Below are 19,042 nucleotides of genomic sequence, written 5' to 3'. Positions count from 1 at the left end.
ATGTCATGTTATGCCCTTGCAATGCTAATCCCACTCTGATTTTTTTTGTTTACATTTTTGTCAATGAGAAATATGGCGTCCATCCCGAGCTGAAATGACGTGGCGTTAAATTTTTACATGTTTAAGCAAATCTGGTGTGTTAGAAAGAAAATCTCATCCCTTCAACATTATTTGGAACACTGTTATTGTAAAAAAACCTGTTTTTTCCTTATACAAAAGCTTAATATTTTGTGTTGAATGTACTTTCACAAAGACCTCTGTTTTCCTATTACATTAATAGTACCACATACTTATCCACAAAATACTGAATATTACAGGTGTCCATCAGTATTATATCAGTTTAGGAATATGTTTTTTATTTTCCCACCATCGATTTCTTGAATATGCACCCCTTCCGCATTTCTGTATGAACTGTGAATGTAACAATATGCGTCCCCTTAAAAGGCTATTTATATTGGGTGCATTTTTGTACTTTATGAAAATGATATACGATAGAATTTAAGTACTGGATTTAAGTTATAGAGTGAAAATCGTTTAAGTATCATTTACTTTTAAATCAAGACGTAGCGACTAATGCGATAATTTGTGTATTTATCACGTGACCCAGTCACGTGGCAATGGTGTCCTTGCATTATGGCCACCCTTTATTTTTGGTATTTTTGAATGCGTATAGACAGACCTTAAAGGAAAGACAAGACATAACCGTTCAAACTTATTTGAAAAAAGGCAGGATTGGTAATATACAGATGTCATAAATAAAATACACAAACAGTGGTCTTTATCAAACACATAGATTTTATCTTTGAAGCAAAAAGGAGTCTGACAGACCCTTTGTCATATTATTTGTACATTACCTTTTTACATGTACTTAGTTTAAATAATTCAACTTTTATTGCAGTTTCTAATCTTCAAGAATCCAATATACTGTGCAAGCCAAACATTTTTTCACTAAAAGTCATTTACATATCCGTGAAAGGCACAATTCGCAATAGAAACGACATCACAAAACTTTACTCACGCCATGTACCCGGATAATCTTAACTCTGTTCAGCGACCCTAACTCAGTGCCAACATGGCGGATGTAAAGCCGATACAACTTTGTTTTCTGTGTAATTACGATGTATAAAGGAATGTTTCTGTTGTTATATCTATCTCCATTGATCAAGTGTATATTTATTTCAAAATGCATCATGTTAAATATATCAACCCTTGTGTTTTCAGGTGGAAAAACGACGAACAAGGCAACTTTTTCAATGAAAACTTTTACAAAAAATCTTTAAAAATACTTCTATGCTTTTGATGCCTCGAGTATTTTGTTGTTTGAAAGCAAAGATATACTGCTTTATAGGCCCGTTTACACTATGTTGTTAACCCACTACATGTTGACACAATACATGTTCAAATGTATTGGCAGCGAGAAAAGGGATAAAAACCTAACTTTGAGCTGATAAAAACCGAACTCAGTTTACATGAGGAATGGATAAAAACCTAACTTACACGAAATTGCGTGACGGATAAACACCTAACTGACTAGTATTCTATAGAAATGAATGAGTTGACATGTACATGGTGTGATTATTGTAAACATTACTTTATAAGCGGTATTGTCGGTTTAAGTTCCGTGGATAAGAGAAAAATGTAAGGATAAAATCTTCATTAATTAATTTGTCATTAATTTTACAAGATGTTATATGTATGCCCACTACAGTCAAATATTTTTTCATATTTTTAATATTATGCAAATAGCAATGTTTGGAAAAATCTGGATAAACCCTCAAAAATAACTCAGTATAAAAGTCAAAATTATTATATTTAATACCACCGATGTTCGAAGTTCTGTAGTCCCCAACCCTGTCTCTCTCTCCCCCCCCCCCTCTCTCTGTCTCTCTCTCTCTCACACACACACACACGCACGCACGCACGCACACACACACACACACACTGTTTCAGAAGAATTGTGTTTGTTTCAAATCTTGTATATCGTATAGTGTAAGAGATTTTTATAGAGGTGCTAATGGAATATTTTTGAAATTGTTTAAATGGGATTAGATTTATGATTAATTATTAAATATGATATTTTTCAGACGGTAAATAGGGAAGAAAAGTGTGTGTGTGGTGTGGTGTGGTGGGGTGAGGGAGTGGTGCATGGACTGATGGGACAGGGGTGTGGGTATCCTTACATTTTTCGCTTGTCCACGGAACTTAAAAATCCACTTGTCCATAGTCAAATTTCACTTGCTCTGATTTGTAATATCAAACCTTCATGAAAGCGCAAATAGACTGGAGATCGAGTTCTTTATTTAGGACAATAAAAAAAGCATATCACAGTAACTGTGGTAAAAAATAAGCTGTTGAAATATTTGCCTTTTAACGTTTATAAAAGTCTGAAATCGCGTAAGCAGTGTTCGGGATCTTTTGAGATCATGCCTGAAACACTGCCCACGCAATGGTGCAAAGCCAGATGAATTCAGAGAAAGACTCTTAAAACGTTCCGGCTTGTTTTAGTCATACTTGCGATCTCTGTGTGCTTTTGATTTTAATTTGGCTGACTACTGGCTCAAATATTTCCTTTGACAGTGACTTATTGTCTCAGCAGTTGGAATTCTACTTACAAACTTGTCATAATACTTTTTTTTAAGTTGTTTACGTTTCTGATGTCTTTAAATGTCCTTTTAGTTCTCTGTGTGTAACCCTTGTTTTCCTTTTTTAGTTTTAGTTACAGAATGCTATATGCTGATGATGCAAATATTTTTCTTCAGCTACTTTAAGTAGTTCTTATGTTCCCTTTAGCATGTATATGATTTCTTCTTTTATGTTTTTTTTTAATGCATGTTGTAAAATGTGACTCTTCTTATTTTTTGTGTAGTGTCAGCTAATCTTTTTTATGTTGCTTTAAATGTGCTAAATCTGTATGTGGTAAATTACTTTTTCCTTTTATTTGCTAGTACCTATGTGCTATTTTGTTTTAATGCGCTGTAACATGTATGTGATAATTTGTGATTTGTTTCTTATCTACTTAGAGCCAGATGCTTTATTTGCTTTAATGTGCTTTAACTTATTTGCATTTTATTACAGCTGATTTACTTATGTCGAGCTTATTTACATGTGTTTGCCGGAAAATAGCTTTAAGCTAGTGTTATATGTTTATACTTATCCGACGTTAAATAAATCTTCTTGTATCTAAATCTTCTCTGATATTTTATCATAGTCACCGAGTTACAGTGTTCGCGAGACCTAGTCAAAGAACCCATTATCTTTATCACCTCCATATACTTGAAGCAACACGCAATCTAAATGATATTTTATGTTTTCTCAATTTATACCTGAAAAAGTATGCTTGTTCGCGGACACACAGAATGAAAAATGCACTTGTCCGCCGGCAAAAAAATCACGAGTCGGATAAGTTGGACATAGGAATCCCACATCCCTGCAGGGGCGGGTAGATCAAAGAACTTCGAGCATCAACAGTCCATAAAAAAGCACAGACGAACCGCCGTTTTCGTTTGGTTAGGTGTTTATCCATTCTAAGTTCGTATTTATCCAGCACTGTTTCCTATACCAGTTAGGAATTATCCGCAAATTTAAACCCACCTCATAATCAATACAATTTTTAAGCTATAAAAATCAATTTCAAACTTTGATACTGTTAAACATTGTCAAAGAGATATTTATGGAACTAATACATTTAATAAGTAAGGTCTTACTGCAATTTCTGGTACTTTAAAACAGTGAGAAACATAAAACATGTTCATTTTGAAGACTTTTTTGAGTACATTTTAATGAATTCCAGCTACATAATGTGACATTTCGATTGAAATATTTAGTACACAAAACATGTTATTAATACAGGATATTATGACAATCAAAAGTTTTAAGGTAACATTGCATACTCACATAAAAACATGAAAAAAGACAAGGAAATTAACTACATACATCGTCTTTCTGTCAGCCATGTTGGCACTGAGTTAGGGTCGCTGAACAGAGTTAGGATTATCCGGGTACATGGCGTATTATTACTGGTGTAGATTTCGCCATGCTTGCTATCAACATATACATTTTTTATTTAACAGTAATTTATGATAATACATATTCTTCTCGTTTTACGCGTAGTTTAAATGGTTATATGATCTAACTGACTTTGATGAAGCAATTCTCAAGGCTATGCCCTCTTGTTTGGGTTGGGCAACACCTTGCAGTAATAAATATCCTCCTTTGGCAAGGTACAATGCTGGCCACACCAAAAAGTCTACTTTTGAACCAGATTTTGTGTAAAATCTATAAATATCTCTGTCCAACTCGTCACCAGCTTTGGAGGTTTATCATCAAGAAACACAGGGCGGATCTTGATTCACCATAAACCAGGATAACTCTACACATTTGTCTATGTATGACATCAGTTTCTTTGCAGTTTTGTCCTCGTAGTATATCTTCTTTGTTTTTTGCATAGTTTGGAAAAATTGCTGGAAAAAATATGTGAATATTTGAAAACCGCTAGATGTAATTCATGAATATTGAACATCAGAAATATTTAGACTTAACCTTTTCCCGCTAAATTTCTAAAATGGGCAATACCACTTATTATTCGAAGGGGTGTTCACTGAAATTTACTGACTGAATAGCCAGCAGTGCAGACCATGAGTGCAGGCTGATCTTGGTCTGCACTGGTCGCATAATCACTTGCCGACAGCAGGCTAAAAATTAAAGACGTGAGCCCCGCATGAATGACGATCGAAAAGTGTCATTCCTTTAAGTATTTTTCCATTATGTGATTTCGGCTTTTTCGACTGTAATTCCGAAGTTTGCCGAAAACGCATACGGAGATTGAGTTATCGAACTGAAATTGCCGGTTGACCGGCATTACGGGTCGTCTATCTAAATATTTCTATTGTTGTTTTCAGTAACAACCGTCAAGTGTTTAAAAAGTAACAAAGTGTTTATCAAGTCGTAAAAACAATACATATTTTAGATGCAAATGACAAGCACAAACCGTATGATACTCAGTTATCAAGCATTAAAAATTATTATAATTATGATATAATATTATGTTGTTTTTTTTAAATCAATGATATCGCGCAACCCAGCCAATTAAATTGTTTCGCATAATAGCTAACTGCTCATAAATTACCCAAGATGTTATTGCAAATAGACTGAAATGAAATTCACGAACTGTTATTAAGGATTTTCACCGGATTTAAACAATAACATACCACTTGCACCTGGGGCACGACATCCTTTGCGGCCGATCTCTTCAAATTAGTGAGAAGATTCCTCGAACAATCATCTAGCACATGCGGGTCAGCAGCCTGTTTTGCAAAAAGAGCTTTTCTTTAAGTTCAAATTTTGTAATGGATATCCTATATTATATAATCCGATCTGTATGGTATTTGACCCTACATATAATATGTACAAATAATTTACCTTTTTGTATACAAAATGGTGTATATTTTATGATACAAAATGTATATTAATCATAAACTTCTGTGACACAAGTAAAAGGTAAACATAATGTATAATTTCATTGCCAGTAAATTGCACTGCACAAATCTATATATACATTTCAATACAAAAATATGATTTTCTTCAAGTTAAAATTATATTCCTCTATTTGAGGATCTTTTTTTTCCAATGGTCATATACGAAAATCATTCATAAATATACTTTATTGAAATTTTTGATGAATAAGGAAACCATGAGTAAATTTTTATAAATTTGATGTTTTTAACTTTGTTTCAGATGTCAATCTGAATGGTGAAACATATATTTTTAATGAGTTAAAATACCATAAATAAATTTTTGTAAACATGATTCTTACCTTTGTTTCAGATGTCCGTCTGAAAGGATGAAGCAAACTGTCAAGAAGCAGTTTCGTATGTGACTCGTTTGTGTTGACACAAAACCAGTATGAATCCTGAAAAGAAACACTACACAATTATCTTTTAAAAAGAAAAAATGTCAAGCGAACATGTAAATGTCGTCTCTTAATTGTTTGCTTCAGATTTATACTCCTGGTCATACATTTTGTGTGCGTTTGCCCGGAGCTGTGATTTTAGTGATTTTAATCAAATAAATCGAAAACATTATAAAATTTCACTAATTTTAGAGGTACAACCAATTGCTAAAATGTCATAGAAAACAAATAAATGTATTTGCATTATGTAAACATTTTTTAACCCATAAAGGAATCATTTACAGTTACATCGCTTGAAAGAAAGATGAACCTTAGCGAGCATTTTCTTTTAACCCTTAGCTTGCTGGCGGCAAGTGATTCTGCCTTTGCGACCAGTGCATCCGTGCAGTCTGATCATGGTCTGCACTGTTCGCTATTCAGTCAGTAAATTTTCGGTGAACACCCCTTCGAATAATAAATGGTACTGCCCAAATTGAATGTTTTAGAAATATTGCAGGCTAAATTTTACACATTCAATGTTGTATCCATGTAACACAGGTTTGCTAATTCAAAGATATTCGAGTACACTTTCGATAACAATTATAAAAATTATCATATACTTATAGTCTGTAGTACAGAGTATCTCTGACAATTAACAATGAAAAAAAATGAAATCCCGACACAGATATTCTACACACATACGCGCATGTCCATTTATTCACTCCATTTATTCCTTCAAAAGTATCTTGCACTATTTTGACATGATCAAAAAGTAGAAGCTCATGTCGAAATTATTATCTCCAGTAAGCTTATCTTTAACTCATTCTACGAGGTACTGCAAAACTGCGAGGTGTTGCAAAACTACGAGGTATTGCAAACTGTATTACAAAACTGCGAGGTGTTGCAAAACTGCGAGGTATTGCAAAACTGCGATGTATTGCAAAGCTGCGAGGTAGTGCAAACTGTGAGATATTGCAAAACTGCGAGATATTGCAAAACTGCTTACCTGTAGAATCTCAAGCAACCATTGTATAACAGTTTTTTCTTCCTTCATTTCCAGTGTTAGAAGATGGAACGCGTCTGTCCATTCACTGTCAAACAGTTTTGAGTATTTGTCAGCAATTTGGGTTGGACGCAGTACCTCACCAAGTTCTGTCGTGTTAGAGTTTCCATTTGCCATTTTTGTGGACGTTACAGCACTTAACCTTAATATATATATGCACTTAGAGATTCATAATGATATAAAATACATGTTCTTTTAAACATTAACTGTGTTCTCGCAGTAAATAGTAATCAATAAGATTGGAAATAGCTTTAACATTTGGGCAAGGGATTTGAAAATATTCTATTTTTGCACTAACAATATACGAAATCCGCGCTACAGTCTGGGAACGCAGAGGCATCCTACTTCATACAAAGATAAGTGTCTACAGGGCAGTCGTACTAACAACACTCCTGTATGCTTGCGAAACATGGACTGTCTACGCCAGACATGCCAAGAAGCTCAATCACTTCCATATGACGTCTCTACGCCAGCTGCTCAAGATTAAGTGGCAAGACAAAATATCATACACCGATGTCCTTGCCCGAGCCAAACTCAAGTCTATTTACGTCATGCTACAACGCTCGCAAGTTAGATGGACAGGCCACATATGTCGAATGCCAGATGATAGGATCCCACAGCAGTTACTATATGGAGAGCTGCTTAACGGAGCAAGATCGGCAGGGGGCCAACGAAAGCGATTCAAAGATACCTTGAAGACCTCACTGAAGGCACTTGGCATGTGTACAGACTCCTTGGAGAGTCTTGCGCAAGATCGTTCAGCTTGGCGAACACACATTACTAAAGGGGCCTCACTCTCAGAAACGTTACGAATGGAGGAGTGTAGGAGGAAGCGTGCTATTCGCAAAGAGAGGGCAGTGAGCTCATCCATAGCTGAAACCGAACGTACAGACCACAGATGTGAGACGTGCGGGAGGTACTTTCGTGCCCGGATTGGCCTCATCAGTCATCGCCGGACACACAGAATCCAGTTAACCACCTAGAAGAAGTCACGGTCATCTTCGCATCTGCGATGGACGAACAAGATTACGAAATAACTTTGAAAAGTAACTTTCAACTTTGGTTAGTTCTGGAAATTCTTTTTTCTTTTCTTTAATAACTATGACATTAAAACATGAAGCACATGTAGTCGTGCTTGTATACCTATCAAGAAGCTCGTTTCTCTCAATCAAACTCAGTTGCAATGTTCTCTCCTTTATCTTCAACTCATTTCTGAGAAACTTTATTTCCCTCTCCGCCTTATTATACACGTCGATCTTCTCACCCTTTTCAGTACCGATAGATTGTATTTCTCCCATTAAAGTCATATTCTTTCGTTCAAGCTGAGTTACAGATTCTTCCAAACTAGAAATTAGAATTAAAGGTGTTGAATAAATGAGCATTCAGTTAGTAGTACAGTCAATTTGTTATTCAAATTTATATGCAAGTTTAATTACTCATTACCTCAAACTATACACGTTACAGTTGGGGCGGTTCTAGTTTCACTCTTGATATAGCTTTTTCATTTCTAAAAAAAAGAAGACGTCTGTTTCCAACGTAAAACGAGGAAACAAATTTCTTTGCTAATTACTTTGCAAGCACACGTAAACTTCGTTAAATAACTTATTTGAACGGAAGAATTCATTATGTTAAGTTACAAATGCTTTAATTAATTCAAAAATTACTTGCGCAAGAATTACATAATTAAACCTACTGCAAAAAAAACGATCCAAATAGCATCAAATCAATTAAACGTTGGGCATGGTCACAGTCTATAACATTGTATCATATAAAAGGCGTACACGGTCACATTCTGTTTAACAGTAACAGCATAAAATCAATTAAACGGTAGACACTGACACAGTACATAATATGGCAGGCGTGGAATTAAATCAAGTAAACGTCCAGCATGGACACAACCTATAATATTAAATCAATTAAATGGCAGGAACGGACATAGTCTATAACAGTAAATCAATTAAACGATAGACACAGACACAGTATATAAGAGTAAATCAATTAAACGGTGGACACAGACACAGTATATAAGAGTTAATCAATTAAACGATGGACACAGATACGATATATAACAGTAAATCAATTAAATGACAGGCATGGACACAGTATATAACATTAAATCAATTAAACGGCAGGCACGTATACTATCTATCTATGATATTGAGCTACAGAATAAACACTTACATCTTAATTTTCATCTGCTGGTCGTCAATTGTTGTCCTGAGAACACTTTCGTTTGCTTGCATCGTAAAATACTGTTCTCGTGAAATCTCGTCTTCTTCATACTTCTCCTCTCTTAATTTTGAGGGTACATCAGAAAAGAGAGAATAAAAAATATCATTTAAAGGACATTTTTCTTCCTTGGACAAGAGAGTAACGGGAATATTACATGAATTAAAAAAAAACAATACATATTACCACTGCGACATTTAGTATTTCGTTTTTCGTTTTCTCATCAATGGAGACAACTTGAAGATATTTTAATCATTTGCAGTTAAGTTCATGGATGACAACATTCACGGATACTGCTACAAACACAACCATGTTTGAGCCAAAGCATTTATTCAAGAGTTCTAACTTCTGAAATAACCGCACATGTCTATTTTTCCTATCCTATGAAGCTTCACATAGAGAGCGTTTTCGTTTACGCTAAATAGCGATCAAATATCTTGTTCTAGGGACTATTATCAAAAATGGCGATTCACTTATTTTAATCTGTCATCTACGGTAAAAAACACCCACACTAGATTGAAACAAATCAAAAGATAAAAATTTAGATAGGCAACCCACATTCTAAAAACAGTTTTCAGTATAAGATGATTATGTTGGATGTAACTTACTTATCTGTCCCGACTGATTCATCTTTCCTAGATGCGGCGATGAATGTGTCACCTTTAATCTGTGTGGTGGCTTCGTTTAAGACTGTTCTAGACGAATGATTAGAAATGTTAATATTATTTAACTACACGAATGTAGATTGCTAGGGCACAGGCAATACGGTTATTTCCTCTTCATACATTTTACTTGCATAACTAGTTGGTTGGTAATATTCGCTGGTAGAGAGACATTTAAATGCAGACAATCGTAAAAATTGAGAAGATATACCATCGAAAGAATGAAAAGCCAAGAATCACTAATTCTTAACAACGCAATTATGCTTTTTTTGTCATTTAAATGGCGAAATATACCAGATGACCTGATATATTATATGAATATGAATATATATTACATACATGTACACCTTGGGTCTAATGTTGTTACTTACTTTGAAGTTTGGATTGCCATTTCTCTATTTGATTTTGTTTTTTCGTCTTCTCTAAAATGATTAAATATGCTTTTCATAATGGAAGCAAATGTCGCAACAATGGCCTGGAAACACACACACACACACACACACACACACAAAGAACAGAAGAAGTGCCAAATGTTCGTTACATATTCGATATACATATGCTTTAATAGGGTTATTATAACAGTAGATCGATCTTGGATGCTGTATTTGGCTAGAGTGGATTTTGCCAGATCGGATCTCACGAGGCGCGCAAGCGCCGAGTGTGATCCGACCTTGCAAAATCCACGAGAGCCGAATACAAAATCCCAGATCTAGGTACTGTTATAATGACCCTTTTATTATATGCCTCTACCTTTTTGCTTGTTGTTTTGTTATTGAACGAAATCTGTTTATCGATATCAAAATGGAACTAAGTGAAGTTTTTATGTGCGCTATTTATAGAATTGTGTCAGGTCATGCATATTAATGAAAGTAGTCCGCAGGTACAATACGGAAGGTACAATACGGATTTTTTACAGAATTTATATGGGTATGTAATAAAAAGTTTTATGTAAATTAAGTTGACAGGATAGTTCCGAATACGTGGTGACTTTTATAAAATATGTAATTCAGTGCTGTCATATTTTCTGGTCAACTTGGAGCATGGAGTCTATGCAATATACATATTGTAGTGTTCCGCTTATGCTGGTGTTAGTTGGAGTGAGAACTAAGCACATTTCATAACCTCTCATGAATAGACTGAATCAAACTGGGTCAACTACATCTTTACTTGGCTGCATTCTATGTTTCCAAAAAAAAAAACATCTAATTACAGGTTAATTAATTATAACCATGTGGTGGCCTTAACTTGGACTCAGTATTATATTCCGGCCTATTGGGACCATGAATCCCATTCAATATACAATGTATCTGAATAACAGACCTCCTCTGAAACCAATGTTAGGAGGCATGGCAGGTGTTTCTTATCCATTACCTCTCACGAATAGACACAGTTCAACCTAGCCTGCTATTGTTTTTTCTCGGTTGCATTCTATATTTCCAAAGGATATTCACTTGTTAAATAATGTTGCATGTATCATCTAAAATCAGTCAGATGCATTACCTCTCTATCTGTACATTCATATTCCGGGTAGACGTGTGAAGCCATTGAGATTTCTGACCCACCACATGCATTGCATCTGGAACCTTTTCACTGGAAAAATGCACATTAATAAGATAAATAGTTTTAACAGGATAAAAACTCTCATTGTTATTCTGAAGCTTCAAGTGAAACAAGAAAAATTAATGAGCCGTACCATGAGAAAAAACCAACATAGTGCATTTGCGACCAGCATGGATCCAGACCAGTCTGCGCATCCGGGCAGTCTGGTCAGAATCCATGCTGTTCGCTTTCAAACCCTATTGCAATAAGAGAGAAACCGTTAGCGAACAGCATATAAAGGTATAAATCAAGCGAAGCAATCTCCAAACAGTAAATGTGAAAATAATACATAATGAGCCGCGCCATGAGAAAACCAACATAGTGCATTTGCGACTAGCATGGATCCAGACCAGTCTGCGCATCCGCGCAGTCTGGTCAGGATCCATACTGTTCGCTTTCAACCCCTATTGCAATTAGAGAAACCGTTAGCAAATTATTTAGACATTTTATGATTAATAAGAAGTAAAACATATTGTCATTCGCGTCTGTTGTAGAGATTCGTAACCTTTTAATTAAAAGAAAAGCAGAAAGCTAAGTAATTATAATTTCTCCACAGCAAAACCACTTTCTTTCGTTCAACTGTCATTCTGTAAGTGTATCCATAGTTATGTGTAACTTATACATACACAGTAGGGAGATGTTCTACTGGTTCTTTTATTTGTACTTGTTTCTGTTTTCCTTTCTTCTCCCTTTTCCTATCTGTCAGATCAGGTGGAGGGATCTGGAATTATCTTAAATATTAAACTGATTTAAGGCAGTATATTGTGTTCATTCAACATAACAGGGCAGAACCAAAATTTACATGGATGTAAACACTGCTAATTACATTTCTTTCTACATTATCTTCTTGCGAAGAGTTTTCTATGTGCGAAACTTATACCCGATAAAATATGATGTTTATTAGTAATTACCATTTGGAAACTAGTATGAAATACATTGGTGTGTTTTTAGGAAACGCACTTGCAATCAAATTGGCCATAAAATGTCTCCCCGTACTTGTAATTAGTGTTGTTTTCCCTTTTGGTCCACTGGAGTAATGGGAACCATTCAGTTTCATATAAAACAGGTGGTTGGGCAGTGAGGAGTATTACACAAGTCAGTCATTGTCTCTTATAAACAGATTCATTCAAACCTAGTCTGCTTTTATTCTATTTGGCTGCGTTCTATGTTAAACTTTCCACAATGATCTTATAGATTTTATCACTAAGTCAGTATGTATAATCAACTCAAAAATGATTTCCATATGAGCCGTGCAATGAGAAAACCAACATAGTGGCTTTGCGGCCAGCATGGATCCAGACCAGCCTGTGCATCCGCGCAGTCTGGTCAGGATCAATGCTGTTCGCTAACGGTTTCTCTAATTACAATAGGCTTTAAAAGCGAACAGCATGGATCCTGACAGACTGGTCAGGATCCATGCTGGTCGCAAAGCCACTATGTTGGTTTTCTCATGGCACGGCTCAATTATCTTGTTTATCGTATTTGTATTTACTTACATATCTGTCTAAGATTTCATCAAGCCTGTGTATAATTTGATTGAACGTGTAGATTTTGTCTGGTCGTTTCTTCCTTATATGTATCTGCAGCTCTTGTCTTATCGGAATAGCCATCATATATTCGCCCTGTAATTATCTTCAGATGTAAGTATGCAGATATCATTATTTTGAAACACAAAATGGCCTGAAACGTTTCACTAGGTGTATTTCAAGCTCTGTTACATCTCGCTGAACTTTTGTAATTAATAATGATGTTCTCATGCATGAATTTGTAATAAGAATATAGTGGAATCTTTCATTATTTGGAATGATGACTTTGGAATTCATGGTTACACTCACTTACAATATTTTTTTCTAGATGTTATATTAAAATCTAGAGGGGAAGGGAGCTTTCATTTCGCTTTCACGTATTAGTTAATTAGTGTTTTACAACGATAATTGTACCCAAATTGTCTTTTTAATTTTGTATATCTAAGTCAGATGATATTTTATGCACGATGTACTATTATCTTTCTTTCTGTCCGTATAGTCAATTATAAGCTTTTAAGCTATAGTGGAAAAATTCAACCTCAATCAACTTGACCCGTGTGAAGATGCCAGTTTCTACATATGCGGAGTAATTAAGTTAAAAAATAATTTTATAGTTCTTTCATATTTCAAACTGATTCTGTAAAACAATTCGACATCTTATTGACATAGTTACATAATAGAATTACCTGCATCAAGTTTGACATCAACTTAGTCCATATATCTTGTGTCAACCTTTCCGTAAGTACACCTTCATGTTCAAGATCTGCGTTCACCTCCTTTAATACTATCTCCAATCTTCTTGCATTGAACGTCATTTTTAAAATAAATTACTAATGTTTTATCTTTTATCAGTAATAATATGCCCTTGTATCTTCTCACAATTTTATAAAGTTTAAAGATTTAAATCGATGAGTAATGCCAGAAAATCATATACATATATCATTTATTAATATTATTGTAAATATACACATGTAATACACGCTTGTTTTTGTTTACCAAATAGGCCATAAACTGGTTTAAACTAGCAATAGAATAACTGAAAACAATTCGTAAAGACCATTGTTTCAATATTTTATAGTTAATTCATTTGATGAATATAAACGATTGTCTGAAAGCTTGAAAACTTCATTCTTTTGTTTAAACTTTGATCTATTGATAACGGAACTGTATTACCCCTTACTATTTTAACATAAAGCATTCGCCGTGTATATAAAAACAAACAAATAATGTCTGAAGAGTTTATGATTAAGGTTTGTTCGTAATAATCTAAATTCACTGATATTAAAAAGCTAACAGTAGTCTAACGACATTCTTCGTCACAGTGTGGTAGCTATTTTCCTTCAGGTCATGTAGTCCTTTCCATTTTACCTTATTACAGAGTTCCGTTTTCATTGACTCAAGTTTCACTTCGCTTGATTTCTTATTATGCTCCTCAAGTTTTGTATTTACCTGATGCTTAATTTGAAAGACTAGTAAGTCTAATTCCAAAACAATCAGTCGATAAAATATTATGCATTTAAAAGACCATTGACATCAATATTGAACAGACTAACTTTGTTTTCGGCTAAACAGATGTACGACATATAGAACCGTTGTCAGGATTTTCCCCTGCTTTTGCCGGTGATAGAATATAAAAATCTTTCACTGGTTGAAGGTACGGAGATATTTCCATCTGGCTAAAGAGTAACTGTTTAGGCGGTAAAATAATACATTATGAAAATACTAAATTATGACCCGCCGATCCAGTGCAATCCTTATCAAGTAATTTTTAATGGCTCGAGCTTCTAAGAATCTTTCACAGTTTGAAGATGCAGATTGAAATTTCTGGCTAGAATGTAACTGTTTAGGCGGTGACGAACTCCTTCGAATTACTGCAAAACAGTTACCCGAGAGCAAGATGTTTCCATCAGCACCTTCTACCAGTGATATTTTTCTTGCATACCGTATTCTTTAAAATAGGAGAAATAAAATCAAATGAGTGTTTTTTTTAAGCACTTTTTTGTTATAGTAGCGTAAGAATTTACGCATTCATTCATAAATTGCAGCACGCGGGTCATCTTATATCCCGGTGAGTAAAACGTGTTTTTCTAGCACCGACAAAGCACAGGAAAATCCTGTCTGGTATACAAGAAAAAAACGTCGTACATCCCGGGGTGTAAGACGAGTTTTTCTAGTACCGACAAAAGCACAGGGAAATCCTGTCTGGTATACAAGAAAAAACGTCGTACATCCGGGGTTGTAAGACGAGTTTTTCTAGTACCGACAAAGCACAGGAAAATCCTGTCTGGTATACAGAAAAAACGTCGTACATCCCGGGGTGTAAGACGACTCACGTGATGTAATTTATGAATGAATGCGTATATTCATATGTTACTATAATAAAACAGAGCTTAAAGAATGTATTCGCTTTATTTTACTTTTATTTTTTGAAGAGTACAGTATGCAAGAAAAATAACCTATCACTGGTGGAATGTGCATATGGAAATATCTGGCTCTCGGGCAGAGTCTCGTTACCGTATAAACAGTTACCTTCTAGCCAGATATTTTAATCCGCATCTTCAAACAGTGAAGATTTCTTAGAAGCTCGAGCCATTATAAGATTATTTGATAAGTATTGGTCATATTTAATATTTTCATAATGTATTTTAAAATCATTTCGTGCTACTTTACATCTTTTGTATGCAAGATAAATCTACTACTCACTATTGACTTACTAAGATGATAATTGTTTAGAGGCATAGTCTGTGTTAACCTTTAGCCTGCTGGCGGCAATTAATTTTGCCTTTGCGACCAGAAAAGACAAGATAAGCCTGCACATCAATGCAGGCTGATCACGGTCTGCACTGTTCGCTATTCAGTCAGCAAATTTTCATTGAACATCCCTTTGAATAATAAATAGTATTGCCCAAAATTGAATGATGGACCAGTCCATGTTTGAAATTTAGCAGGAATAACATTAAACATGTAAAGCTATAATTAATTTCGAAGTAGTCACGCATTTAAATTCATTCAGTCTTACAATGATGAGTGATATGTTTTGGTTTAACGTCACACCGACACAATCATAGGTCATGTGGAGACCATCCAGATTTGATGGTGGAAAGAAGACCTCAGATGCCCTATGTGAATTTTCATCACGGACAGGCAGTTGGCAGAACCACCGAACTTCCTTGAGCGAGATGAGGTTATAGACAAGGAATTTTTGAATGCCTGTCACTGTAATATGTCCATAAATGACTTTGTTTTGGACTCTATGTTGTTATCATTTCATGTCCTTTTGGGTCATTGATTTTTTTTCAATGGCATGTCGTAAAAACAGTTCTGCTTGAGTCGTTGCTATGGGGATTGAGATGTGTTTCACATGGTTTTGCCTCTCATGAACAGACTCAGTTGAACCGTGTCTGCTATTATATTGCTTGTGTGTTTGTTCTGTGCTTGCAAAAGATCTTCTTGTAGACTTGGTTATATGGCTGGCAGAAATATATAATAGTGGAAACGTCACTGTACATGAAATTAGACAAATGATGTTCACTATGGCATAAAAGATGTGTCTATAAGTATTTGTATAAAGTATAAGTAATAAAAATTGAATATTTTTTATGAATTCGGATAAAATCGTAAAACTCTAACAATTTTCATTTTACCTTCATGAAAAAAATGGCTATGATATTAGAGAAAGAAAATTTTTCCTTAAAAATACACGAGTTTATTTTTCGCTGAATTTAATTTTTTATGACAACTGAATGATACACGTGCCTTTAATTGTATGTTGGTGTTTTCCGAAAGTCAGTCCGTGTAAATTTCAATTATTACAAATATAACATTTATAAAATAAATATGCTCGATGCCAATTAAAAATGAGATTTGATTAATAAGGGATTCTTAATGACACATTAAATTGGAGATTGGAGGGAATGCTTATAATTTTCAGTTTGAATTTTTTTTCAATTTAAATACTTGTTACTAGGCCGTGAGCGACTGATGAGCCCGTAAGGCGGTGTTTATTAGATCTATATTTAATTCGCCTATATCCATTTTTAAATAGTTTGCATCAATTAACTGTCTGTTATTTTTTGTTGCGTTTTTGTCGTCCTCAACAAAATGTACATGTATTAAAAAGAACATTCCCCCACCCCCTCCCCCACTAAACTTTGAAAAACTTTCTCGAATATGTATTTTCGCACGACACTGTTATCATACCTCCAAATGAATTAAAGATTGTAAATTTATCATCTTAACTTGCATTTTGATATTTTAGAAATTTAATTGAGTGCACTCAATGAGTGGAGTTGGAGAAAGATCTATGAATATAGCCTTTTGACTTCCACTTTAGTAACGGTATCCCTCGTATACTCAAACGTCTGTTAATAGTTCAGTCGGTCTCTGAACTGTCTTGTGAATTAGGCCTTATAAGAGTTGTTTTTCATAAAGCAAAATTCCTCCATATTTGGAAGATTACAATCATCAATACACGGTCCATGATTATGAGGCGTTTATACTCATAAGTCTGTCCTGGTCTTTCTTTTTTCGCTTAGCGACAAATCAAAGGTGTCCCCGTCTAGCCTGATCTTTGCTCTTTCCAACAACACCATTTATATCAAAATGCACATTTGCATTCGTGGGCTATATCATATTAAATAATGCAAATTTTGGCCCTTTCTGAATAGAAGAGATAGGTATTGTATTGTATTCATTTTGTGAATTTAATGTGAATAGAGCTTAGGATTTCTACGAATGAGTAAATACTGTGTAAAATAAATAAATGCTTGAATCGATTTCCCTAGCTCCTTAAAGGCGGACGGATGTAAAATATTTTCTCGGGTATTGCAATGCCACCAGAAGAAAACGGTCACCCATCATTCTCGATTAAGCGCACGTTATCGTTATGAGGCACTTGTCTTAACGCCATTGTTTTCGTAACATCTAAAGCTTATGCTATCTTATTACTAGTATACGTTACAGATCAATTACTTGCAAGTCTTAATGATTGTGCAATATGAGCCAATTCACAATTTGGTCACCTGAACGAATATTTTAGTAGATTTTATCTAAACAATTACTTGAAATTGCCATAAGATCAAGTGAAAAGTGTATGTGATTACATTATGTGACATTATTCAATTTGGATTTATTTTATGATTTTCCCCCATCAACAATGGTGTCAACGCCTGTTGCGTAATTTTCAAATTTACGATACTTTGACCCCATGGTTTTAAATTTAGATTTTCCTGTATGTTTTGCTGACGGTGTCCATCTTGCATTTTAATGTTCTGCATGTTTGCCCTAGTGAGCATCGTCATGTTAATCCAACAAACTAGAACGACAACTGTCAATGTAGATTTCGATATATAAGTGTAAACTTATATTGTAATATTCGTACGAAGCTTTCAATCTTTGATTTCCACTTTAGTAACGGCATCCCTCGTATATTCAAACGTTCTGTTAATAGTTCCAGTCTGTCTATGGACTGTTTTGTGAATTAGGCCTTATAAGAGTTTGTTTTTTCATAAAGCAAAATTCCTTTATATTTGGAAGATTACAATCATCAATGTCCAGGTCTTTTTTTTTCGCTTAGCGATAAATCATAGGTATTTCCGTTTAGCTTGTCCTAACCGGTAGGAAGTTGGTAATTAGCAGTTGCAGCAGTTACAGCAGTTTAAACATTGCTAATGAACGAAATGTCAATAGGAACAACAACAAAGCTGAAAAATATCAAGCTTTTAGTAGTAATGTGACATCTACAAAAAAATTTGAAGCTGGATTCAAGTAATAGCTACGGACCAGAGTGAAGTTTGCACTGGAGTATTAACAGCATTTTTCCCTGTTATTACTGCAGTTTAAAAAATATTATTTCTTCTATTACTACACATGTCGCAACAACGAACACTAACTATATCATTAACAGAATCCATGTTACTACTGTAATTCGCAACGGTTTGGGCATGCATTGAACCATATAAATAGCTGGTTTTTTTTGTTTGTTTTATTTTAGAAATGATATTTTATCGATATGTCGAAACAATACGCAAAGTATATACACCTGCGGAAGAATTTCATGAGAGTGTAGCCCGAGTGA

The 19,042-nt window shown here is 34.7% G+C and overlaps 2 protein-coding genes across 4 annotated transcripts in view; both read right to left on the bottom strand.

Annotated features, from left to right (window-relative positions):
- Positions 1-19,042, bottom strand: part of LOC123557226 (ectoine dioxygenase-like) — a 58,014-nt gene that overhangs the window by 36,116 nt on the left and 2,856 nt on the right. The gene's annotated exons all lie outside the window — the stretch shown is intronic.
- Positions 620-13,951, bottom strand: LOC128557050 (uncharacterized). 2 transcript variants are annotated; one of them, XM_053543574.1, is made up of 12 exons: positions 13,653-13,951; positions 12,937-13,062; positions 12,067-12,161; positions 11,342-11,431; positions 10,213-10,263; positions 9,788-9,874; positions 9,132-9,242; positions 8,094-8,294; positions 6,894-7,092; positions 5,813-5,908; positions 5,208-5,303; positions 620-4,460 (listed from the first exon to the last, which is right to left on the bottom strand). In XM_053543574.1, the coding sequence occupies exons 1-12, from the start codon at positions 13,779-13,781 to the stop codon at positions 4,323-4,325; spliced, it is 1,419 nt and encodes a 472-aa protein (XP_053399549.1). In that variant the 5' UTR covers positions 13,782-13,951; the 3' UTR covers positions 620-4,322. The 2 variants fall into 2 exon arrangements, with proteins under 2 accessions (XP_053399549.1, XP_053399550.1); XM_053543575.1 differs by lacking the exon at positions 10,213-10,263.

Source organism: Mercenaria mercenaria, chromosome 5 (assembly GCF_021730395.1).
Source record: "Mercenaria mercenaria strain notata chromosome 5, MADL_Memer_1, whole genome shotgun sequence".
Taxonomy (NCBI): Eukaryota; Metazoa; Mollusca; class Bivalvia; order Venerida; family Veneridae; genus Mercenaria; species Mercenaria mercenaria.
The sequence above is the reverse complement of the archived record's forward strand: the minus strand, read 5'-3'. Positions and strand labels throughout refer to the sequence as shown.